This window comes from Galleria mellonella, unplaced genomic scaffold, assembly GCF_026898425.1.
Source record: "Galleria mellonella isolate WM207_F2 unplaced genomic scaffold, CSIRO_AGI_GalMel_v1 utg33, whole genome shotgun sequence".
Classification (NCBI taxonomy): Eukaryota; Metazoa; Arthropoda; class Insecta; order Lepidoptera; family Pyralidae; genus Galleria; species Galleria mellonella.
Window position 1 is genome coordinate 6,147,804 of NW_026442079.1, and position 26,739 is coordinate 6,174,542.

A 26,739-nucleotide genomic window follows, 5' to 3' on the forward strand; every position below is an offset into this window, starting at 1 on the left:
ATCCCATTGCTAGCAACCCAACCAGATCGACCTCCGCGCGGTTCCCCCTGGAAACTATCATGGTTAATTTCTGATGAATTCATCATGATGGGTTAACTGTTTTCATTCTCATCAATCACCCTTCACTGGTGCTACGCCAGCGTATCCCTTTAGCGCAGGCGAAGTTACCATTTCATTTTCACCCATAAAAAAAAAAAACTTAATATCGAAGTGAATGACACTAAAGAAAAAACAGATTTCTGTCACTGTCATAAATACATGAAAACTTGATAGCTGTCACTATGACAGTTCTTACTGTCTTTGAATTATGTTAAGTGAGACAGCATCACTGTCATTTTTTATGAGAAACCGAAAAAGTCCCAAGTGGTGCTTTTTATTTGCGTGTTTAATTAATTTGAAATAATTGATTATATTATTTTGTGTTTATAAAAAGTACAGTTCTTTTGTAATTAGTCATCGGCATTCATTCATGCTTTAACCAAACTGTATTTAATTTAAAATGTCGGTAATGATTAGAAACTTATGTAAAGTATCCCAAAATTTTGGAGTATTACATACTCTAAGTAACAATAGTCCCAAGAATGTTTTTATACAGAAAATAAGAAGATCAAATACGGATGTGGCTAATTTGTTGAAGTCACAAAGATTAAAAAAGAAAAAAGAATCAACGGAAGTGTTGAAATGGATATTGATGGTATGATAATAATTATACATTACATAGATGATGCATTTGTTGTGCAGCTTTTCACAGATTCCTCATTTGTTTTGTCAACCAACTTCAAAAAATGAGGAGGTTTTTAATTTTATTGTATTCTTTATGTTTGTTACCTCACAACTCCATCATTTATAAACCAAATTGAAGTATTCTTATTTTATCTGGAAAGATAGCTCCAGATTTTAGTTTTTAAATAAAAATAAGTAGTTTTGCCACATCTGAAATCGTGTTCTTTGTGTGGAATAATATAAGAACACCAAAAGTATAGATTTACATAGTTATTAAAAGGAACATTTTTCAGATGATTCCAGTGACCTCATTTAGCTTGGGTTGCTGGCAGGTGTACCGATTGCAGTGGAAATTGCAGCTCATAGATATTATGCAGGCAAAGACCAATGCTAATCCAGTCAACATGCCGATGGAGTAAGTAATTATCTTTTAGATGTTTATTATGAAATGAATAGTAATGTATGAAACTAATGCATACTATTATAACATATATAAAATGATAAAGAATATATGTATACTATTTAAAACTGTTCTAGAACTATATTTATTTCATAAAATCTTATTCGTCAGTAAACAAATAAGATTGTATGAATTTTTACTTTATTCTATCAGGGAATATCTATAAGTAATTTAATTGCTGTTCTTTCAATTATAATTAAATACGCCTTAGATTTCTTAGTCTAAGTTGTATCTTACAACTTGTAGGATATAGTAGTGATAATATGTAGATATTGCTGAGGTTATTATATACCAATATAATTGTAATACCAATTAAAAGGCACTATTTCACACCATGGGTGATGGAAAAAAATTTGATGGTTATGGACATGGGCATTTTATATGCTGAGATATAGATAATTATTTTTTAATGTTGAAAGTGAATTTTCAAATTGATATATTTAAATATACCTTATTGCAGTTTTGAAATGTTGCAACAAATGGAGTATATGCCAGTAAAAGTACGGGGCGAGTTTTTACATGATAAAGAATTTTGTATTGGACCTAGAGCACTAATTGAAAATGATGAACTCCTATCACGCTCTAATTCACTAGTTTCAGACCCCAAGAAGAATCAGGGCTGGTTGGTTGTCACACCCTTTAAACTGGAGGAAAACGGGTAAGTATTAAAAAAATGTCCATGAATTATGATAAGTATGAGTTGTTAGTTTTTATAATTTGCTCAAAGCTGTTATTTAATATGAAATCTCTGAAATGCTTATAACTAAAATAATTTTCAGGGAAATAATATTAGTTAATCGGGGATGGATACCCCAAAGTCAAAAGCCAAAGGAGAAGCGGCTTTCATCATTTATCAAAGGTCCTGTGGAACTAGTTGGTGTTGTACGATTGACAGAAAAGCGCCCACCTTTTATGCCTAAAAATAATCCACAAAAAGCTGCTTGGTATACTAGGTAATTATGTTTCTTTAACATTACCTATTATCAGGGTCGGATTAACCATGTCGGGGCTCCTGGGCAAATTATGTGTTATTAAAAAAAGTCATAAATATTATTTTATAGAATATAATAATTTAAATAAGTTACGAAATATGTTGAAATTAATATATTCATTGAGGATTTGTTACATATTAATCCTTAAACAAGTTTTCACTTAGAGAATAGTCTTTGAATAAACATTACTTATCTGGGTGTGGGGCTTTTGTAGAGTTGCCTACACTAGATAATGGATAATCCGGCCTCTTCTATATATGAAAATTATATAGTTATATATTTAAAAATAGTTTTATAATGTATTTGCTGAGGAGTGTATTGAATATTGAAAAGAGAGAAAAAATATATATATATATATATATATATATATATATATATATATTATTAATTTAGAAATAAGAGCACAAAATAAGTTATTGATTTGGGAAACATTGTTTTAATGAGTAAAAATTAAATGGTAATCTCGCCTATGCTATTGGTATACACAGATGGGCCACCAGTAATGGATGATAAGTGAGGATGAAATTAGGTCAGTTAGCCTATTAGGACGAATTCAACAATAATTAACCACAATGGTTTCTAGGTAGAACCGCATGGAGTTAGACCTGACCTGACCTTTTTACTAGCAATGGGGCTTTTATATTATTACTTATTATTATATATTAGACCATTATTAACAATCCCTTTGTCCACCTGCCCCCTGTGAATAATTAGAAAAGAAAAATTATTATAATAATATACAATTTTTTTCCAGAGATTTGGAACAAATGAGCAGTCACATTGGATGTTCACCAGTGTGGTTAGATGCTCGAGGCGTACCTGATCCGCCACCAGGCTGGCCTATTCCTAATCAAACTAGGGTTAACCTAAGAAATGAACATTTATCATACATTGTTACTTGGTACTCCCTTTGTGGTTTGACTGGGTTTATGTGGCATCGTTACTTTATCAGGAAGTTGCCATTGTTATAATGTATAAATAGTGATCATTAATATTTAAATGTGACTCTCAATTTTAACTTATTAAATGAAATTGTTTAAAATGTATATATAAATATTATAATACAGATATGTTAAGCATGTATGAATTATTTATTGACATCACTTTAGCTATGAAGTGGCTCCTATTTCTAGTTTATTGCGCGCTAGGGATCTCCAGATCAAATTTCAGTATAAACCTTTGATTTTTATATTCATGAGTGGATTTTTTACAAATAATAGTCACTTGTTTTGTGCTTCAGAGAACACGTAAAGCCGTCGCCAAGTAACGTAAGCCTTTGTTTAAAAACTTGGCACCAGATCCGTAGTAATATTGACTCTAGTCAATTTTCTATGTTTCAATATTTCCATTCCTAATAATACATGGATAATTGCTATTGGAGTAAATCGACGACCTTCCTACTTGAACTTAGTACCGTCACAGATAATATAATACTAGTGTACCGTTATGACAGCGGCCAGGAATAATTCTTGGTACATATTTGTAGACTCGCTAAATCTAGCGCAGATGAAATCGTAGACATATGTATATAATAAGTCCTAATTCAGGAGAATTTTAGAATGAAAATGAAATGATATATAACACCTTATTAAATTTTATGGTCCCTGGTATATTGGTTAATGATGGTAGGGTATCAGTGAAGGACGTTAGATACACTAGTGGAAAAAATTAAGGGATCAGAAAAAATGCCAAATTTTTGAGGTTTTTCAAGTAGCTGAATTTCCTTTAAAAATGGTCGTATTGGAATTTAAAAAAAAGGATTTTAAAGCTTAAAGTTTCTAGTTTTGAAATCTTATGATGAAAAAATTTTTTAAGCAACGTGTTCTGCTCAATCCTAATGAATAGCGAAACGAAAATTTTTTTGGTCTACGAACTTGAAAAAAAATTTTCTAACTTCACCACACTTGAAAAACCTCAAAAAATTTGTCATTTTCTTCTGATCCCTTAATTTTTCCCATTAGTGTAATTAAAACTGGTTAGTTAGAAGTTTTCGCCGTGTGTGCCTCGGTACAGAATGGGCCACCCCTTCCTTTCCCGTGGGTATCGAAAGAGGCGACTAAGGGAGGGCGAGGTATGGGCAGTAGCGGCAGCGTCCCTTTTAAAACATCTTTAAAAGCCTAACTGTAGTGGTCAACCTGCCTGCCAAGCGTGGTAACTATTGGCAAAACTTCCCTTATGGGGAAGGCTCATACAGTGGACAGTTCACGGCTAAAATAATAATAAAAAAAAATATCAGGAATTATCTACAATGGCTCCCTTGTGGAGGTCGACTTAACAGGATGTAATAGGTAATAATGTAGTAGTAGTAATGTAATAATAATAATTAGACTATTACTAACAATCTCGTTTTCGTTTTCGGTACCCGATTGTCAGATTATGTATATAATAATATGAAAATAAAACAACACATTTTTCATGACATTGAGATCTATATTGATTGAAGTCGTTACGATTTAATACAAAAAATTAAACATTAATAATTATATTTCCAAGTAGAAATATACTATATTGTTCTATTTATAATTGAATCGAAGATTTCGGAACGTATAAATCCATTTATTTACATTTCTCGTTATAGACGGTTGACTGCGAATACCTCCTAACATGGGCAAGACTTGACAGGAAATAGAAAACATGTTATTTTTGAATTTATTCTAAATGATGAAGATAAAAAGATGAAGTTAAAAATACATAATCGATCTTAAGATAAATTTTCAATATATTATTAACCATTAGAAGTTATTTCTCTGTGTAAAAGAGAAGAGGAAGTTAGAATACAATTTACAATTATTTTATAAATCTTTGGGGAGGTATTAGTAGTTAAACGTTTTTATGCATTATTATAATTCTCTCATATCAAACATTAAAATTATGCAATAGATAAGGTACCTATATGGTTGACAGATCCAAGTAAATTTTTTCTTTGACAGGAGTAAATTTTTCTGCAATGTACGATATTATATTTTCAATTAAAATAATATTTAAAAGTAGTAGAATTATTTAAAATATGTATCCAAATCATCGATACAATTATGACAAAGCAAAAGCAGGTGTGAATTATAAATGTAACAGCAATACGTAAGTCAATATTTATTAATATTTGACTGTATTAGATAGACCACATACAATTGGGCATATAATAGTTCAGACGGGTCACCATTTCAGACAGATAATAAAATTAATAGTAAACAAGCTTTACAATTATAAAATCACAAGTTGTGAAATTAAAATGTCGGTTATTAATTTTTTTATATATATATATATATATATATATATATATATATATATATATATATATATATATATATATATTATATATATATATATAATATTAAGCATATTTAGCAATCACAAATCTGCTTTAGTGACTGTATGCCCAATTGTTTTAATGAATGAAACATTATCGTATGACATCCTATTTGTGTGCCTAATATTAAATCCCTGTTTTTCTTTATTATATTCTAACAAACACTATATAGCAGAACATTTTAATAATTATTATAGCATATACTGAGATTTTGTTATACTAATTAATCCATTAATTGATTAAAAAAATATATGGATAAACAGTTTGAAATAAGTATAAATATTAAAAATTATTACAGCATTTAATGAAGATTTTGTAACATTAATTAAACCAATAACCATGATAAATATAAGGATAATCAATTAGAATATTACAAATTATAGCGTTTATTGAGAATTTTCTTACATTAAACCAATAATTACAGCAAATATTTGAATAATTTTGAATTATAATATTAAAAGGCGGATACCCATCTTAAATAATAGCGCGGAGTAGTAAAAATATTAGGATTTACTATACATATATCTACTACAAATGTGTATCCCGATTACTACAAGTTCATAATAATGGAATACATTATACATAAAAGAGTATGAATAAACTCTTGAAATGCTAAACACTGTATTTGTTAGTAATGCATTATTTTGTTTTTCCTTAATTTAAAATATATTTTAATAAAATAATTTTCGTTCACTTTTAGAGTATATAAATAATATATTTATTTTCTTTCACATATTTTCTAAATTATAACTATATTACAAAGAGAAAAATTCTGTCTGAATACTTATCAACACACAGCCGAAACTACTAAGTTACAAATACCAAACTTTGACAGTAGGTTCTTTTTGTGACAAACACAATAAGAATTTTTCGAAATTCGTTCTCTATGGGTATAAATATAAGGGTGGAAGTTTATATGGATTTTTTTTAACCAATAGTTACTTAAAATTTAAATACGCTTAAATAAAAATGAAATTAATATATATTTTTTTTTAATTTAATTTTTAAGTGTTTTAAAACGGGATAAAGATAGAGAAATATCTTGATGGACTCATCATCGAACAGCCAAAACTATAGTAATAGCTAGAAATAGAAATACACAGTAGATTACTTTTATGATCTAGATAAAAAATAAGAAAGGATTGCTTGAAATTTGGCCTCTAAGGTTGTAAAAATAGGAGCGAATAGTGGTTTGTATGAAAAGTATATATTTTTAACCTACTTAAAATTAATCATATGCATATTCTTTTATACAACTTATAAAACTTGTTTTTCACAAAATTCATCCCATAATTGTGTTAAATAAGAGATGAAAGTTACTGAAATTTTTTTCTACTTTAATTAAAGACTAAAACTAAGAATGTAATAATAATCATGTAATTAGGGCAAAATTTATTCGATTAACTTCTTTCCTAAAACGAAGATATGATCGAATTCCAGATATTAATTAGGGGATAAAAATTAATATGGGAAAATAGTTTATATGAAACCGATCAAATCGGTAAAATATAATTATGTACTTAACATACATACTAATTTATATCCACATAACAAAATATAAATTTGGTACACAGGTAGATGGCCTTATCCTAATTTAAGATATATGTAGGATACTTTATATATTAATTAACGCGAACAAAGAAGCGATACAGCTATAACAATAATAAAGGAAGAAAAGATTTCTTTGTATATTTGAAATGGATAAACTCAAAAACTACTTAAACAATTTTAAAATTATTATTAAAAAAAAATTAGAGATTGCTACGAAAATTACAACAATGAAAAATATTTATTATTATTAAAAGACGTGGTTTTCAGGCTGAAAAATCTGTGACACTACGACCTTTACATGATCTTTTGTGCTTGCTCTTTTTTAAAGTTCGCTGCTTTTTGCTTTTAGTGATAGAAATATTATGATGTTTTTGTAGTGAATTTTTTTATCTCATCAGGATATTAAAATGTTAAAAAAATGACTGTAAATGCCATTATTTGGCATGCGATGTGAAAATTAATGATAAATAATATATATATTTATAGCAGGGGAAGCTGCGGTACCTTGATCATGTGAAGTTTTTTAATTGATCCCGTCCTTTTTACCAATATTTATCTATGGTCAGTTGAGGTTCAGAAAAAAGTGATCAACATAAGTTGCAGGCAGAAATTTCTCGCCGTTTGGTAATCGGGTGTACATTTTTCAGTGTTAAAAAGTGTTTCTTTTTTATTTCTTACTCTCTTATACGTCTACACAATTTTTGTTTGCATAATTTGCCAACGTCTTTTCTAATGTTTCTGACTGATTATTTCAATATTATATATTTATTACACGTTTTTCGAAACATTTAAAAATGTTCAATTGTTTTTAAAAATTGACAGATAATTGCGACGCTGCTATACTTTATTATGAAAACTATAAATATTGTTGTATCTGCATGGTCTAAATACTAATTTAAAATATTATTTTAACCCGTGCGAAGCAGGGCGAGTCACTAGTTATTAATAATTATAGCAATGTCATGGTATTTAAATAATAAAACATGTCAGTTTTTGTACTTCTTCTGTCAAATATTTGTTTTCAAGATGGGCATCATCCTTTGGCAACATAATTTAAATAATATGAAAATTAATACTTAAAGTATGTTAAATAATAATTATTTTTATAACCATAATAACACCGTCATTGACGAACAATTAAAATTATTAGTGTAATGACCACCCTCGAGAACAAATGACTCATTTGACAATCGTAAAATTAATGTGAAATCGTATGTACGACAAGTGTAGGGTCATTAGTTACCGAGCAGTGGGACGCGGGAGAATCTTACCAGGTTCGACACATATCGAGAATTTGTTTTCAAAATCCAATTTTGTAGCTCCGCTTGAGTCGCATTACCAATTGGTGTTTTAAATAGAATTAGAACTTGAGTTTCTAATTAACATAAAAATAGTTATGTCAGCCTAAATATATCAATATCTAGGACTGACCTCACATGAACACAGGCAATCTGAACTGAAAATTCAAGCGGGCAAGTCAAAATTCGACACATGTATTTGTGGTACATGAGACGGGTCAATCTTGGGCGTCGCCTTGTAGTCACAAATGCCTAATTCCTTCAGTTTCCACTCCCAACCCATTGATTGTACTGCGTGCAAGGTTTCTGCCTCTGTGTGCTGACGTCGAAGCATTCCTTCCTGTAAATTTGAATAAATAAATGTATATTATAATTTATTCTAATTTGGCAAATAATTATACTATTTTACTATAATAATTCATTGCATTATAAATAGATATTTAATAATTCTTTGTAAACTTAAATGATACTTTTAATTAATAAGTAAGAATTAGTTGTAAATTAATACTTTTAGGATTTCCAAATAACTTCCAAAGATCAGTGTGTGCAAACAAACAAACTCTTCTGTTTTATTATATTAATACAGGTTATTGTTCAGGGCTAGGTAAGTATGTAGATTTTTTTTTATTAAATATAATTATACTTTTAAATTCTTACTCTTGTCAATGATTTGATTAGTATACAAAATGAACTAATTATTTATTTAATACTTTACTGCATAAAAATATATAAAGACAATTAGAAAATTCAAGTGAAATACAGTAACATGAAGTGCAGATCAAAATATAGACATAAAGGTACAAAAGGCGGCATTATGGTTAAGGCAATCTCTTACAGACAAACTTTGATTAAAGAACAGATAGAAGTGGGTTTGTGGCGCAAGAATAAATTAATAATTTTTTACATGCATAAAATATGAACCTCTTCTAGCTAGTTCGTCTGCGGCATCGTTACCATAAGATCCACTGTGCCCTCTTATTCATTGGACGATAACTCGGTTATTGGAAGATATCTTATTCAGTGAATGGTGGCATTCAATTATTAATTTGTTGTTTCGTAATGCTTTTAGTACTGCTGCGCTGTCAGATAAGAACCTAATGCCAATACCATTTAATCCTAGCTTATGTACAGCTGCAGCAGCCTCAGTTATATATATATAATTACCTTTATTTTTTCCCATTTGTCATCAACCTCCTGCAACCAGGAGTTGATTTGTCTACCGTTACATCGGGACCGCTGCGCGTTGCGTTTCTCCTCTTGCTCTGGGGCTAATACATTATATACTTCTTTGTCGCGTAGCATTGTGCACACAGAGAACGGGAGAGCCTGTTATATAATAAAGATAAAATTAATGCCATGTTTATTGCTAAAATAATACTAAAAACAAGTAGGTTTGATGTTTTTGCTGTCAGTAACTTAATTCTAAGAATGACTCAAATAATTTTATAATTACAATAGTTCATTAATACAGAAAAAAGGTCAAGATAAGAGCAGGTCGAGATTATAGATGTTTGTTTTCTTATCTGATCATATTGTAGTTTAAAGGAATGTAAAATATATTAATGTACTAGTACCTGATTAGCCACAGCGCGTTCGGCGCGTCCGTGAACGCGTAGTATTTCTTGTTCGACTGCCAGTACAAGTTTTTCTTTTTCGACTAGATGTTGAATACGCAGGCGGGTTCTAAAAACACGAAGTTACGTGATATCACAACATTAACAGTGAATTTATGATATATAATTATATATATTTTCCTTTCTTACCTTTCTTTTTCCTGACACATAAACTCATTAACCATCTGTGGTGGTAAATTAATAGGTATTTCCACCTGAGGTTCAGGATTGACGTTGCTTTGAAGGGTGTATGTGCACCGATTCATCAGATATTTGTTGAAATCTTTTGGCGGTTTAGGCTTCACCGGAAATAAGCCTTTCTGCCGACGATCAATCTGTAAGACATAAAAAAAAGTATATAATAAAATGTTAATATAAAAAATTTTAATTGGCCTTCAATTACCTTGCTGTACTGTTTATATTCCTTAAGCTAGCTATATTTCCCATTACTTCAGAATAAAATTAGTGACTTGTAAACCCTATTATTTGCCATGTGGTCCCAGCATAGAATGAACTACCCTTTCTTTCCTCGTGAATCTCTTAAGAGGTGACTAAGGGAACTTAATGGTCGAGAAATGGACAGCAGCGTCTCTTTTAAATCATCACCAAAGCCTAACTGTTGTTACTAACCCGCCTGTCAAGCGTAGCAAATACTGGCATAACATCCCTTATTGGGGAGGCCTATGTTCAAAAGTGGACAGTTAATGACTAATATAATAATAAACTTATTAACTGCAAAAAAATGTGTAATTTTTTTAGAATCTACATTAAACAGTGCAGTTTCTTAACACTCAGACTAAAATGAAAAAAATAATACTTTTTTCGAAATCACATTTAAAGGATTTCTTTAATTAGAGCAAGATAAAAAGCAAAACAATTTTTTTAAAGAATTTACCTGTTTACGTATGTGGATGTACATTTGGTATGGGTTGGAATGAGTAACATTGTGAGCAGCTGAGCTGGTTTCCAACGCCATATCATTCTTGGAAGAATCACGGGAATGACTATCTCTAGAGGCTTTAATTTTTCTTTTGCGAGGGTGCAATTCCACTGTGGCTCCACTTGCTGCAACTTCATAGAAGTTGAAAAATAAGGACAATATACTACATAATTATAAGAAATTATTCAACATCTGTCTTACCAGACTCAGATCTGCTACTGTTGCCACTTGATGACGTTGTTGTACCATGGTCGCCATCCTGGGCCTTTAACAAGAGAATATTAATAAAAAAAAAGTATATATTCCAAATAAAATTGACAGCCTGAAAGTAGCCCTAAACAATAGACAGTAAAAATGAGGTTTTCGAGCGAATCATGCGTTTTGAATCAGATACATCTAATAAATGGATAATATTTTACAACACTTGATTAAATCTGAAAAAAAAAAACTTACATTTTTTTTGCCACCATCACACTTCTGCAGCAGTAAGTTATAATTACATCAACTTTAATATCATTAAGATAGGAAGGCTGGTCCCCATGACACAAACTTTCATACAAGTAAACATCTGCGTATGTATTTCTTATAGGTAAATGAAATAAGAAAATGAGAGAAGTGTGATTGTTATCGTTTTTTTTTTTCACTATTTAGTGAACAACAATTAATGTAGCTTTTCTTACAATTCTCAGATTCAAAATTTATTTTAAATTTATTTGAAAATCACTTTATCTTGCTATAAGTTGAATTCATTAGAAATATTGGTTCTAATTAAGTATAACAACACACATTGTTAATATCAGAAAACTCTAAAACAACTATCCAATTGTTAATTTTTTGTTACTAATATTAAGCATGCAACGGGATATTTCTACAGGTGTACATGACAAGTCTGCCATTTATAATTGTAAATTTTTTAATTTTTTTTAACAACTAATTATTATAATTATATATTATTTCCAATACTTGTATAACAAACAGACTTGTCTATGTAATAAACAAGTCTGTGTCGTGTAGACCGGCCCTTGATTACGGCATCTAACCCTAATACTGGTAAATCTAAAAAACAACTTACAGAGCCCGAAGGTGGCGGGCTCTTGTTGGAATGCAAAGAAGACTGATTCTGCCCTGATCCGGAACGATTATCTGTCCCTGTCTGAGGGGATGTCCTCTCCTTGTCCTTCTCTTTCTCCCCATCATTAGTCCTGTGCGAACGCAGGACTCTTTGCCCAGCCTTAGAAGGAAAAATATTTCTTCAGTAATCTGATAATGTATCATGAAAGCTATGTCGGTAAATGATGAAACCTTACGCGATAATCCAGTAATTACAGACATTAGGGCATGAAATCTCTACTACAGGCTATCGGAAATAAATTATGGAGTGTTAATTTTAGTAAATTAGTATAGGTTAACCACTTTACTAACAAAATATAAGCTTCATGTATAGGATACCGTCCTGAAGGTTAGATTGCTAAATTGGATTAGATTTCTGTATGTGGTGGTATTTATTACAAAAACCATTCTCATTAGTAAAGGGTTTTTAATTGTTTTCAATTTAGTGGTGATTATAAAAGATATTTTTAATAAATATACCTTCCCAGTTTCAGTTACTCTTTTGTCATCACAGTTGCCATCAGAGCTGTCAGATGTTTGTCCTGTATCATTACTGGTACAAGGAATGACATACGGTAATGTAGATACACTGCCACGCCCTTTGCCACTTCCTCTTTGTCCTGTACCACCTGCACAAATATGTTATGCTAAATACACTGACATGTTTACATATGGACTAGTGGATTAGTTTGCCTGATGATAAAATTAAAACTATCAGAAATAAAAATCTGTGTACAAATTACAAAATTATTCCTTTTGAAAACTAATGAATTAACACACATAATACATTCGTAATATTTATTTTAATAAGGAGGAAAAAAGTAGTTTTGCCAAAAAGTAAATTAGTATTATTATACCTTCCCCTTCTTGTTCATTTCGACTTCCCGAACCACTTGCACCACCGGGAATTACAATCTTGAGTGGTGGAACCTTCGGGGCGGTTGATTCCTGCACCTTCGGTTCATCCATATCGCCATCCCCATTGTCTTTTCCATGATTTGGCTTTGGACTAGCAACAGGACTTTTTCTGTCCTGTTTATTTGCTTGTGAACTAGATGCACCTTTTGAACTGCTAGATGATTTGCCCTTTGTATGGGGAAAACAATATTATTGTTTCATTATCCTGTGTTTAGGATTACATTTATGTAAATTTTTTGCCCTTATATAACGGATTAAATTAATTTTTGTTACCTGGTGAGAACCCTGCGCGTTGACCTTACTCCCCGCACCGCCTCCCTTTCCCTGCGCTTGCAGACCGGCTTTCCCCGAGGAACTGCCACCTGCACCTTTATTAGAACTTTGTGCTCCACTGTTTTTGCCTAGCGGCGTTGCGCCGGTTTTACTTGCTGGACCCGGAGGTTTACTGCCCGTGAGAATTCTAGAAAGGATATAAATTTATATCACACTAGGTGTATCCCGCGGCTTTGGCTGCATGCATCAATATATAAAGTATCCTATGTGTTAAATTAGGATGTAAGATATAGTTACTCATGTACTAAATTTAATTAAAATCTGTTCAGTGGTTTTTGCGTGAAAGAGAGACTAACATACATCCATCTATCCTTATAAACACTATCATTTATAATATTAATAAGATTTTGCATAATGCTATTCAAATTGCTATAGAAACACTTTTTATATTTACCGTCCAGGCCCATTTCGTGCTACAGGTGGTGGTTTAGCCATTGGCTCTTTTTCCTCATTCTCTTTGCGCTTCTTTCTCTTCGATACATCATCATCGGCCGTTTCACTTTCTTGAATTTCTTCCGAATATGGCCTTTTTGAACTACTGCTAGTTTCCTCTTGTGGGGATGGTACCACGCCACTGTTATGTTGAACGCCTTCTGAAATTTCCAATGTTATAGTTAACTTATTTTAAAATATTAATAATTCCAATTTATTTTACAGAGTTAATAAGTAGTAGAAGTAGTTCAGTATAGATAATTAGAGCACTAAATCTTTGTAGCACCATGACAATATGTATATATTATGATTATATGTAATATGATTTCCTTTCACTTTGATGACGAGACTAGCATACTTAATAAATTTTATGGACTATTTCACATAAGCTTATGAATTATACAGGTCCTGTTTGGTTTAAGCTAGTGTCTGTATAATCTTACTAAATAAACAAGTGCAGAAAGCATTAATCATGATAGTAGGCATTTCACTGCATGGAACTTTGAACACCTTATTAGAAAAACAGTTGTACTCCACCTCTAATTGTTATAATAAATCTCATTAAATTCTTGAATTAATTATAAATATTATAACAAATGGTTAAAGTGTACAGTATTTTTTTAATGAAATATTGAGTATTAAAATTTTATAAATATCTTACCATCTCTAATATCTGAGGTACCCCCTTTTTCTTGTGAAATGGCTTCCTTGGCGTCAAAGTGTTCAGCCTGCGCTAGGCCATCCATATTACTTCGTTTACTACAATCGCTGTTAGCACTAGCATTGCAACCTTTCTTGGAGCTGTCATCCCTTGTGCGACCGACGTGTGACGCTCTAACGTTATTATCTGTGATTAGATACAATAATGTTTAATTAACAGAAAAATATTAGCAATTCTTTTACATAAAGTCAGGGAGCAAAGGTACAACTTGACTGATTTCTTTATACTATTGATAACGACAAACAAGCAAGATGGCCCACAGAAACAGTAAAACAAACATCACAGATTACACGGAAAACACGACATTAAGAGAGCATTCAAATTGAACTGTGGCATCATTTGGATTATTATCAAATTCAATATTCCTGAATGGCTGCCAATAAAGTAGTTTTCTATTTTCCTAAAACATTTAATCACAGAACAAGTTGCATATACAATTTAACAATTATTTCATATTTATTTTTTTGTTTCCACATACTTTATAACATCGATTTTCAAAATGTTCACCACGTGAATTTCATTGCATGATTAATTTTTCAGTTTACTAAAATAAATAAAATCTATTCTTTGAATTGTGACAGGTTATCCAAATGTTGCCAGTCTAGTAGTAAAAACATTTTTAACAAAATGCACAATAACAACAGTTTTCATGCAATGCCACATTGAAACTACTGTATCAGAGATTATATTAGATTTTTTTACCGCTCACTGACTGAAACCCAACAAGGTATGTATTGCTGCTTCAAAAGTGAATTCCACAATAGTATTTTTTGAGTTGTTTTAAATTCGGAATCCTATAGTTGAGTCTGCAAATATAACTGTCAGGCTATTACTCAATTTATGTAATATCTATATGTATATACATTTATACCACAAAACATAATTATATCTAATTAATATAAAAGTACTATCTAATATTATGCTGCGAAATAGAGGGAAGAAACATTACATAGTTAAAAAGAATAAAATAATCCAATCAAATCCAGATCAGATTGGCTTTTTGGTGGAAAATTATTTTTATAATTGGAATATAGAATAATTATAAGGCAATTTTAAAGCCAGTGTGGACCTATGGGATTCATTTATGATGTGCAGTAAAGAGATCAAATACAAGGAAACTGTAAAGATTACAATATTGTACATATTTAAAGCAATTTTTAATATTATTATATCAAGATTTACTCAACTTAGAAACATGGAAATTTCAAAGCACCCAACTTTAAAAAAATAATATTATAAAAGTATTGTTGTAAAAAAGTGAATGAATATACAAATAAAGGTTTGTATTATAATCAAAGGATTATTCATCACTACAATATACTTGCCCAGGAATAAAGTATAATCTCTAATTTAAAAGTATTTAATTAATAAGTTTATTTTAAAACGGAAGGGCCAATGTAACACTTTAATTCATACCAGAGCAATTGCTTATAGTTCATCTACCAATAGCATAAAAAGATGAACATGTAAAATTAAATGAGTACAAAATATTGATAATTATAATATTTTTAAACCAATTCACAGAACAATTTATTGCCTAATGTTAGAAGATAGATACACTGATGTAGAATAATAATTATAATATCATGAACGGTGAGAAGTAATATAAGCAGCGATTTGATAAACAGTGCACCCAACAAAGACTGATAAGATAGGAGTACTCTGAATACATTTGATTTTTAAAAGAACAAGTGATACATTATATGAAATAAAAAAACATCAACTCACTCATACAAACATTATTCTAGAAATATTATCAATTTTAGTATGTAGAATTTGGAAAAATAAATTCATAAAAATATATAGTTTTATATCTTGTATAATTTAGAAAATAGTGTAGTGGCATTATATTTTTACCTTGTAAGTACTATATTAAATAAATTACACAATAATGCATTCTCTGATACAGCAGGCATATCACCTTAGTACTCAGGAATGGCATTGCATATATGTGTGCTAAGGATAGCACAGTGCATTGTATGTTGCTGATAGTATAGGCCACATGTATAGGTGTTATCATTTCCATAGGTAAAACGTTAGTTTGTAATTTCCAGTAGCATAAAAAATATGTATTTGTATATATTAATACTAATTTATATTTTTATATTTTCTATACTTCTGGGAAAGTTATGAAATCTTTCTTTACAAATAAAAGCAGATTGTTTTAGTTACATAGTAAAAAATAATCTATGTACACATAATATTTACTCTATTTACAATATAAGATGAATATGTATACATATACTAATAATAAATCAAATAAATTATCATTTGTAATAATTTTACTAATCAGTCTTAGAATTACCAAATGAAAATAGTACATTAGTGGTATATTGTTATCCAATAACACCCAAGATGTTTATGGAATGATATTTCTTTTTTACTTTCCATAGAATTAAATCTGCATTAAAGATGATACAGGATAAATTTCCACTATTTATTAGTGTACATTTAAAATTTAAAATTCATTTGTCATATAAATGACATCATTTCTTCCCACCTGCAGTCCAAGTACATTCATCAGTAGTTTAAGAGAAAGGAGCAATGGTTCCATCCTTTTGAATTCTCTTACAAAATACATTGGAGCATAACATATATTATATGTTGTGTAACTGTACAAATGAAAGACAAGTTTTTTTTTTTTTTTATCAGAAACTATTAAAATATATTGCAGCAAATGCATATTATCTGCTGAAAAAAAATACACAGCACATTTTGATAATAATAATACTTTCATCAAGTTGGTATATAATTAAAACACATTAAATTTATGGTAATAATATAGGTTAGGAAGAATTAATTATTCTGATTATAACTGTCAAAGTTGTACTTAATTAATTCTATAAAAAAAAATGTAGTTACTTGGTCAATTTACACTTTAAATAAAAATAATAAAGGTCGGAAGTCTTTCTTTTAGCATCGTTATAATCAGCTGTAGTTCAGACATACCTATCTATAGTTATAGCAGTGCGATATTGTAATCACTTTTTCGCAATACAAATGCAATTATTATTCTACTCATAACCCTAATAATATTAAAATTCCTTTACAGTTAATAAATAAATGGTACTAATTAAGAGATACATCGTTGATTCACGGTCTAAATAATCACATTGTCACGTCAGTTAGGTCATTATTAGCTTTAGACAAGAATCGTATATAAGATCGTGAAATGTGTGCGGCATTCTGCGAAATTTCAAAGATCACTAAAAATAAAAATAAATATAATATTAAACTCGCCTTTATTGTGCGAGAGCGTCCTCCTTTGCATTTCACGTCGTGGGACACTCTATGTTACTTTTTTTTATCTAGCGCAAACGATATTTTTCACAATAAAATTACGCTATTCGGTCTGTGAGACCATCACGAAGTTGGTGTAATGGGTGGAGCAGCCATAATAATTCATTCGACAGACCTATACCTATTCAACACACCCTATGGCGTTCCGTTATGAACAAAAATTAAGTTGCGACAAGCGATTGCTAAAAATATATAAGTTAATGTGTAATAAAATTAAACGAAACACAGTAAATAGTGTTAAAATTTAAAATAAGTAAAATAATTGTGATGTTTTTAATTTAATACTAAATGAAACAAAATTTAAAAGCTTAATTTAGTTTTATTCATTTAGCATGGAGAAACGGAATGGCGCATAGCGATAATACCGAGCGGTGCTGTGGCAACGCTATGAAAAGACGCTCACATTCGTACGAAGTTCATAGTAGAGTAACAGTACGTTCCGTTTTACAAAACAAAGATGACAGGCTAATATTTTATTTATTCATATTACGCTACTGTTAATGTAAAAATTTGTTAGCAAGTTTGAATGTTGTATGAATGGATGTTTTTTTTTATTTAATCACAATTAAATGGCTGAACGGATTTCAATGAAATTTAGTACACACACCCAAGTTATTTCAGGATATAGTTTTTTATTAGCCGTTTTCCGCGACTGCCTCACTGCGTCAGTATCTATATAAAAGTATTCTATGTATAAAATTCTAACTCAAATGACTTACGTCTTAATTTAAAAGCGCGTAACAGCTACAATGAAATTCAGTATTGAATCGACATAGAAATATTAGTTAGGTAAATATTGATTTAATTATATAAATTGCAACAAAAAGCAACGTAATCTGTGACATGATGCTGCGTAAAAATTTACCCGAACCCGCGACAGAAAGGAGGAAATTGAGTTTATTTGCCCATTAATTTGTGGACGTTCTTTTATGGCACTTTAGAGATCAAACATATGGGTCGCCCCGCCAGTGTATACCGATAGTATAGGTGAGGTTACTATTTCATTATCGCCGATTAAACAAACGTATTGACAGATTTTGATGATTCTTAAGTCAATCGATTTCTCTTAATCCTGCGAGTGTTACTACAGGTAGTACGATAACCAAAATTCAATATAACGACAACCGAATGTCATATTGTGGAAAAGAAAGGTAAAAGAAACCACAGATACTATAGTGGGTAATCATTGAATAGATATTTGAAAATCAACTTTAAGTTATTATTATATTTTTCGTATGACTTTAGGACCTATAACGATTTCAATTTGGTTAGTCACCATTCCCAAATTAATTTTCAATACTTAATAATAAAGCTGTAACAAAAAAATATGTCTTACTGGCCTTATTAATGTGAAAAGTAATTATCATTATTTATAAGTAATTATTAAAATCGAATGTCAACCTCAAACTTTTATTGCTTTGAAAGATAATTTTAACAACCGTTGCTTAATACAGTATTATTTAACACAGCAAGAAATAATCTAAGTAGGAATAAATAAAATATATAGCTAAAATACTGTGGCTTGACAATTTATGATATGTAACAATCGGTTTTTTTATTGGTTTGGTCACATCTACTTTTTATCAACGTACAGTAAAATGTGGTAAAGTTAAATATAGCATAATAGAATGGACAGTGAATATTCGAAACATGTGAATTTATACAAGGTGGAACCTTAGATTATATAGATAATGTCTCCATACAAATGCTTCGAAAAAGCGGGTCAACTTTTTCATACAGTTTTGCACGATAAATGGTTATGAGATTCCTTTATAACTTCTATATTTATTTTGTCTTATAATTTCTGCATCTTTTTTTAAAGGAAAATACTCATATGTTAAATAATACGTCAAGATACAAGACGCAAGTATGCGTAAGTATATAGAACACTAATAAAAAAAGGGTCAGCTAATTTGTAAATAAGCTGACAAAAAGGTTGACTTGTTTTTGAGACTCGATGCTCTACATATATAAACTAAGAGTAGAACCTGTCTCAGGTTGGTCAAAATGAAAACAGCTGATTCAGACAAATATTCTGAATCAGACGGCAGCTTATTTTCCTACCGGAATTGCACTACAGCACACACACACACATACATATATAATTAATGATTCTCAGTTTTGATGCAGCGCGATGTATTTGAAATTTTACGTTGTACACGACGCATAATAACCTACAACGCGCGTTTATTCATAGGTACGCTTGTGGCGTTGACCTTACAAAGCTGATTCTGCGCATCGCGGTAGAATTTTAGTACGTATATTGCTGTTTTTTGGTATTCCATAGTATTTAACCATAAAATATTATTATTTATTTATATTAAGACAGTATCATAGCTGGCATGATTTTAAATGAAAAAAAAAAAAACAGAAATATTGAAAATTTTCCGAAAAAAATTTTAACTGGTTTTCCGTACAGAATAATAGTCTAAATTCTCTGTTTTAGTTTTTACCAACCTGGTCCTTACACTGTATAATTAGTATATTCTTTTGTATTAATATAACTCTTAAGGAGTACGTCATCAAGTGGTTTGATTAAACATGTAATTTTGCTGTTTATGAGACAAAGATGAAGATGGTGCTGTAGCGGTTTAACATGTCAACTTATTTTTTTATGGTTGTGGATTCGATTCTCGCGTATGTGTACAAAGATTTGTATTCTGTCTGGTATGGGTGTTTTATATGCATATATTTATATGCTGAACTAGCTTATTGCCCGCTATTTCGTACGCTTCGATTTCAGAAGTCGAAAAACTAACAAAATATACGAAAACCGCTTCCGATTTGGTGCAGTAGTTAGTGTGAAACTGGAACAACCATATAAATTAAGAAAAATATTTTGTTATGGCTTTTATTGCTGTTATTAAGATCTCACTATAAATTTTTCTTAAATATTGTCCATATAACATCGTCTAGTTAAAAGTACAATTTCATTATATACAGTAACATGAATTTAAAGTCAATTAATCCATAGTAAAAGCACTGTTTATTTTTTATTCAGATGGCGCTATGTTTAGTGGTATTTATTATTACTATTATTCATAGATATAAAATAAATTAATAATTAGGTTAACACCTAACAAAGTAGGTAATCTAGTACTAATATGTTTTTGAGGTCTGATAATGCATTGCGATAATTATTCCACAAATGTATATAGATACGTACTTATATGTTTGTCTACGGTCAAGAGAGTATGTTTTAGAAATTTTAGGACCTATGTTCATTAAATATACAAAAATGACAACCACAAGCTTGTTCGAATTTAACATACTTTATCTTACAATTCTGCTTATATCTGACACAAAATCATTTTCGAATTCTGTGTTTGCAACCCAAAGTAAAAGACATCATCATCATCTTCTTACCCTTATCCCAAAAGTAAAAGTATCAAAGATAATTTATATTACTCTCTTTAATAATATAATTTAGTAAGAATGATTGATTGATATATGTAGATATAAATCAATCATTGCCCTTGGTGTCCCACTGCTAGGCAAAGATATTATATGTTTTTATTTTTTTAGTGTTCTAGCATGTTTCGTATATGACGTATTGTTTGACGTGTGAAAAGCTTACAGACCAAAAACTTTTGATAAACTACTTTCAGTTAGTATTATTATATTTGGAATAATATTATTATATTTCTCCAACAAATCCTACACTGATAAAAATATTATCCTTTTTAATTATTCATTACAATAATAAATTGTTGTAATTATTATTAATAGTTACTTAATTTTTATATATTTTATCATTTCTAGGATGGATGAATTGCCTTTTTATAATACATGTTCAAACTGTGATCATATGTATTTCATGTATATGTATATATATCTTGTTCAAATAGGTTCTGCAGTTTTTCAGTAAAAACATATTAAATACATTTATTCTAATTTTTTACTTTTATTTGCACTTAACACTGCTAAGAATATCTCTTATTTAAAGTCTTATTTAACATACTCAATGTTAGTATTCGTTTTTAACAGATGTAAGTCCTAATATTTTTTCTGTTATACAATAACAACATTGCAATGTCAGAAAAATAATGAAAAATCGAGTTGTTGCACAACTCTGACGTACATACTAATTACATTAAAATACAACATACCTTTTACTGTTTCCAAATATTCATAGATGTGCGGCGCTGCGTAATCTAATGGCGTTTTTCCTTTTTTATTCTTGATATATGGATCTGCTCCATGTTCAATAAGGAATTTCACCATGTTTAGATTTCCAGAGGTAGTGGCATCGTGTAGTGGAGTATCGTCGTCCAAACCCTTCGCATTGACATTGGCTCCCCCATTAACGAGTACTATAACGACAGGGTGCCAACCGTAGCTGCACGCCTCATGAAGTGGGGTCCATCCTAAGGTTTTTTATAGATTTACACATCTATAATAAATTCTTAGGATCGACCTTGTAGATGACATCGACCATAATACAGACATACTAAGCATCAAGCTACATTACTAGTTAAAAAGCATAGAATATGTAGCGAGCAAAGAAATTTTAAATACCACATATATTAAGATGGGTATGTAATTTAATAATTTTAGTTTAACTACCACTATTATAACATTTTCAAAGCTTGAGGTAGTTTATATTTGACTTATCTTAAGTATAATTGCTAAAAAAAGTTGTATACACATACCTATATATTAAATGTGACTTGTTTTACATAATGGATAGACAGTGAGACACTAATATTTTTTTTTAACGCGACTTGTTCATTGGTGGATACTAAACATAATACAAACAGGTAAAATTACAGAAAGAGTATATGGGTCTCATTTTGCCATAAAGTTACAAATAAAGTTAATAAAACTGGTCAAATGCGAGTTAAATTTGCACATTGAGAGTTGCATAATATTGCAAAGGCATTTATTATTAGTTAAAACTACTTAACAGATATAATAGTTTATTTAAAATGATTTATTAAGAATCACTCTCTAACTTTAATACAAAAAGAGTGTAAAGGTTTTTTTTTTATTATTATTTCTTTCTATCTTTCATGTACTTTCTTTTCATTTTTTTGTATGTTTTGTTTTATTTCTTTAAATATGTACCAGTAGCTAATGTTATTTGTATGCTGTAAGTGATGCAAATAAATTATATATCTATCTATCTGCAATCAGCCCTTTTTAGCCATAATCAGATCCATTATATTAAAAATTGTGAGTGTTAGGAGTTGCATATCCAGAGAGATGTCATCTCAAACAAATTAAATTTTTAAATGCTAGCTAATCGAAATCTTTTTAATCTAAATTGGCAGTTATTTCTATCCAACTTTATTCCCAGTTGTTTTTTATGATATTTTAGTCTCTGCATATAAGTTCCACAGGCTCTCTGTATCTGTTCCTTGATAGTTGGGATCTCCAAGTACACATGTACTTCTGTATTCTTTACTGCTTAAAGTTTTCAAGGCTTTGTTTTGGAAGTGTTGAAGAAATTCCATATTAGAATATCATGCTGATCCCTAGAGCTTTATAGCGTATGCCCATAATGATGCACTTATAAACGAGGATTTATTTTCAAGGTTTAATTAAGACTGCCTGCCTATAACAAGTACATATCTCTAAACTTTTTAATACATGTTTCGTTTTAATTTTTATATGGTCTTTCCATGTGAATCTTTTGTCCAAATGATTTCCCAAATATTTATCTGTTATGGCGAAACATTTCTATCCATTTTTAAAGCCATTTTTTAATATTACTTAAATGTTTTAGTAGTTCTTAGGATGCAATATTAGAGTTTTTGTTACATGAAAGCACAGCTGTATCATCAGCATATTAATGCAGCACTGTAACTATTTCTTCAGAAGTGAGTAGATCAGCAATATAGATGGTGTATAAAATGGGGTCCAACGAGGAATCCTGTGGTACTCCAGCTTTTATTTCATAGAAATCTGAGAGAATTTTCACCTCTGACCTGGAATATTCTAATTTGCACATAGGATGAGGATGTAAACTATTTGGCAACAAAATATTCAGTTTGTATAATAAACCCTTGAGCCACAAGTATGTAAAGCTGACTAAAAACATCTATTCTTGATACTACATAATCAGTAAATTATTTAATATTTGTTGTTCACTTTAGATGTAATAATTGCATGGCAACATTCTCGATAATTAATAGTAACATTTAATACTCGTATGTGGCAATGAATAATTTTCATTGGAGGTAGAAAGAATAAAAAAAGGTTGTGGGTGTCTACTAAAACAGAAATAGAATAGTTTTGTCGTTTTGCTCTTAAAATATATAATAAGTAAAAAATTTTATTTTACAATCATGATAGTTTAATTTTAGAATTTAATATTTTTGTATTATTAAATAAACTACGCAAAAGGTAATTTCTTGCGTTGCTAAAAATAAATTTTAAGATTGAAACGTCTATCTGAAGACTCAAGATAGAAACTCTTAGTACTTATAACATTTACGAGGGAATCTCAGGTAACTTTAGCATACTTTAGGGAACTGAGTGATCTGAGTATGTTATAAAAGGAATTTTCGCTAATCAAAGGGTAAGTCATTTGAACTAAGTTTGAATCTAGGTAGTTTAGTAGTACTTTTATAACACCTTATCGTTTTCACATTTTCGGATCTATTACGAAACTTTGTCATACATACAATCCACTTATATTCTAATATTATTACCAGAGGGAGACTGGTTAAAAAATCGATTGCTTGGGTACCTCTGTCCCATTCATGTTTCTACCGTGAAGCAGTTGTGTTTGCAAGGCTGTGTTTCGGTTTTAAGGGTGGGATATGGCGTAATTTTACAGGGTACACAAGAATAACATCTGAGTCCTCAGGAAAGGCAACGTATGAGTAATATCATGGGTGAAACAGTATATTCTGTTATGTCCACGGTACCGCTTATGTCTATAGGCGACGGTTACTACTTTCCATCAGGTGGGCTGTCAGATTGTTTGCTATTCTAAAGTGTATAAAAAAAAATCTCGCACATTTGTTATTAATAAATTTTCTGTGTGGTTAAGGCACATGGTTGTAAGAGGCAACTAATGGAATTAAATAGTTGAGGGATGGATAGTAGTACCCCTTTTAAAACATCTCTAAAGCCAAACTGTGGTTGTCAACCCGCATGCCAAGTGTGGTGACTACTGGCATAATGCCCCAATTTGGAAGGAGGCCTATGTTTAGTACTAGACAGTTAATGTATAATAATAATAAATAAAGTGGTTAATGTTAATGTGTGAATTCATAAATTTCTAAATACATATGTATGCATCTGTCTATATATAAGTAATGCCTCTAAATGAGAAAAAAAATATTCATACAAACAAAGCTGCAATTAGCTGCTAATTATTATAATCATAATAATACAAATTAGTCAATTTGTGAAAACAAAATTTCATAACATATTACAATGAACTCACAATTGACCAGTTATTTCTATATTACCAAACAAGAATAGCAGTGGCATCAATACATTTTCTTCGTTTTAGCAAAACAAACCTGTATGTATGGCATGTTAGCATCCACAATTTTTTTATGTGATAATTTAAGATTGTGCTCGACAAAAAACTGATTAGTAAAATGAATTATTATGATTGAAAAATCCTGTTATTTTGATTTTATCTCTAAATTTTTCTCTTAACATTGTTTATAGGACCAATCTGAAAGCATGATTTTCAGATAAGAAAAAAAAATCCAAATCGGTTTATACCTGACAGCTATGAGGTCACAAAAAATCACCTTCTGCTTTATTTTTTTTAATTCTTTTGAAAATATAAATAAGAAATACAATCACAAGGAATACAAAAACTTTTAAAGTGACACTTATGCATCATGATTCCATTCTCAACAATATCTAAGTTTAAATATTGCTAACCACTTATTATTATTTCGATATTAATAATCTGTATAGGAAATTGTCAGGTCTTGCAGTTTATTCTATTCTATATAGTAATAGAACTACCCCATTTTCTGAAGATGCAATAATATGAAACATGTTAAAATTAAGTACCTATATCATTATCAACAACTAAACATTAGTAATAATTATATCTACATAACTAAAATTATTTGTTACAGATAAAACATGTATTTAAAGGAATAAGTGCATATCTAAAGTACATGCTTGACAGAGCATATTTAACATCACTTCTACAGACTACTTCCTACATACATAAAAAATACATTTTATTACAAGCAACATTACAAATTTCTACATTCTTCTTCTGATGTGTGAAAAGAAAACCTCGAACTAAGATATGTCATCAATATTGGAAATATTATTATGTTTATTATTAAATAATTAAGATAACTGTGCATAATGACAAAGTAACTATAAACAGACATTTAAAGAGAATAATATTATGAGATTGAAGGTCTGGCTACTCACCAGCAAAATCAGGAACGTCTGGATCTTGACCCTGGTCGAGAAGCTTTTTTACTTGATCATGATCCCCTTTGATAGCTGCCACATGAAGGGGAGTCTCTCCGCGCTCGTTACGGTGATGCCTAGTACGCTTCCTCTCCTCTGCTGGTGTCGGAGCGGCTAAATAGGAAAATGGCGGGAAGTCACTATTACTGCAACTGTAATAAGGATTTTATTATAAAGGGAGAGCCGCTTACCTTGAAGAGCGTCCTGTGAAGTCATTTGCATCACTAGGGCCAGCTGTTGCCGCTCCGACATGGGCGCTATGACTTGGGTCCGTGGCGCGCCGTCCGGCCCGCGCCCGGAGCCCCTCGACCGCGACGTCGACGGCATCCTTCTGGCATAACCACTCCCCTAATAATAAAATAACACTATTTGACGCCACGCACCACAAAGCATTAGAAAAAATGTTCGGAACCATTAACGCGCCAATAGTTAATACGGGGATGGGAGTGGACAGTTACCTTCCTTAATATGACAAAACAAGTTTGTATTTAACAAAATAACAAGTTCATTGTGTTGTTGTTTTGAACACACACTTGTTTGGAAATAAGTCTAGAGTTTAGCATTTTCACAAATTCTCACAAAATTGTAACAAATCAAGAGAATAGCTTTAATCATAGACTGCGTTTTCACCA

The 26,739-nt window shown here is 30.4% G+C and overlaps 2 protein-coding genes across 10 annotated transcripts; one reads left to right on the forward strand and one right to left on the reverse strand.

Annotated features, from left to right (window-relative positions):
• The first annotated feature begins 320 nt into the window (after positions 1-320).
• LOC113520201 (surfeit locus protein 1) lies at positions 321-3,256 on the forward strand. Its single transcript, XM_026905470.3, has 5 exons — positions 321-694; positions 1,017-1,138; positions 1,644-1,841; positions 1,963-2,136; positions 2,930-3,256. Exons 1-5 carry the CDS (start codon positions 500-502, stop codon positions 3,144-3,146), a joined length of 906 nt encoding a protein of 301 aa, XP_026761271.2. The 5' UTR covers positions 321-499; the 3' UTR covers positions 3,147-3,256.
• A 1,328-nt stretch (positions 3,257-4,584) lies between these two features.
• LOC113517086 (ankyrin repeat domain-containing protein 12) lies at positions 4,585-26,739 on the reverse strand. 9 transcript variants are annotated; one of them, XM_052896448.1, is made up of 17 exons: positions 26,566-26,739; positions 26,299-26,455; positions 26,066-26,221; positions 21,808-22,065; positions 14,339-14,524; positions 13,640-13,835; positions 13,186-13,372; positions 12,852-13,080; positions 12,475-12,623; positions 11,957-12,115; positions 11,338-11,361; positions 11,086-11,149; positions 10,840-11,015; positions 10,095-10,279; positions 9,906-10,014; positions 9,496-9,657; positions 4,585-8,671 (listed from the first exon to the last, which is right to left on the reverse strand). In XM_052896448.1, exons 2-17 carry the CDS (start codon positions 26,432-26,434, stop codon positions 8,498-8,500), a joined length of 2,550 nt encoding a protein of 849 aa, XP_052752408.1. In that variant the 5' UTR covers positions 26,435-26,455; positions 26,566-26,739; the 3' UTR covers positions 4,585-8,497. The 9 variants fall into 9 exon arrangements, with proteins under 9 accessions (XP_052752408.1, XP_052752409.1, XP_052752407.1 ...); XM_052896449.1 differs by having other exon boundaries at positions 10,840-11,009; positions 13,640-13,838; positions 26,566-26,738; XM_052896447.1 differs by having other exon boundaries at positions 13,640-13,838; positions 26,566-26,738.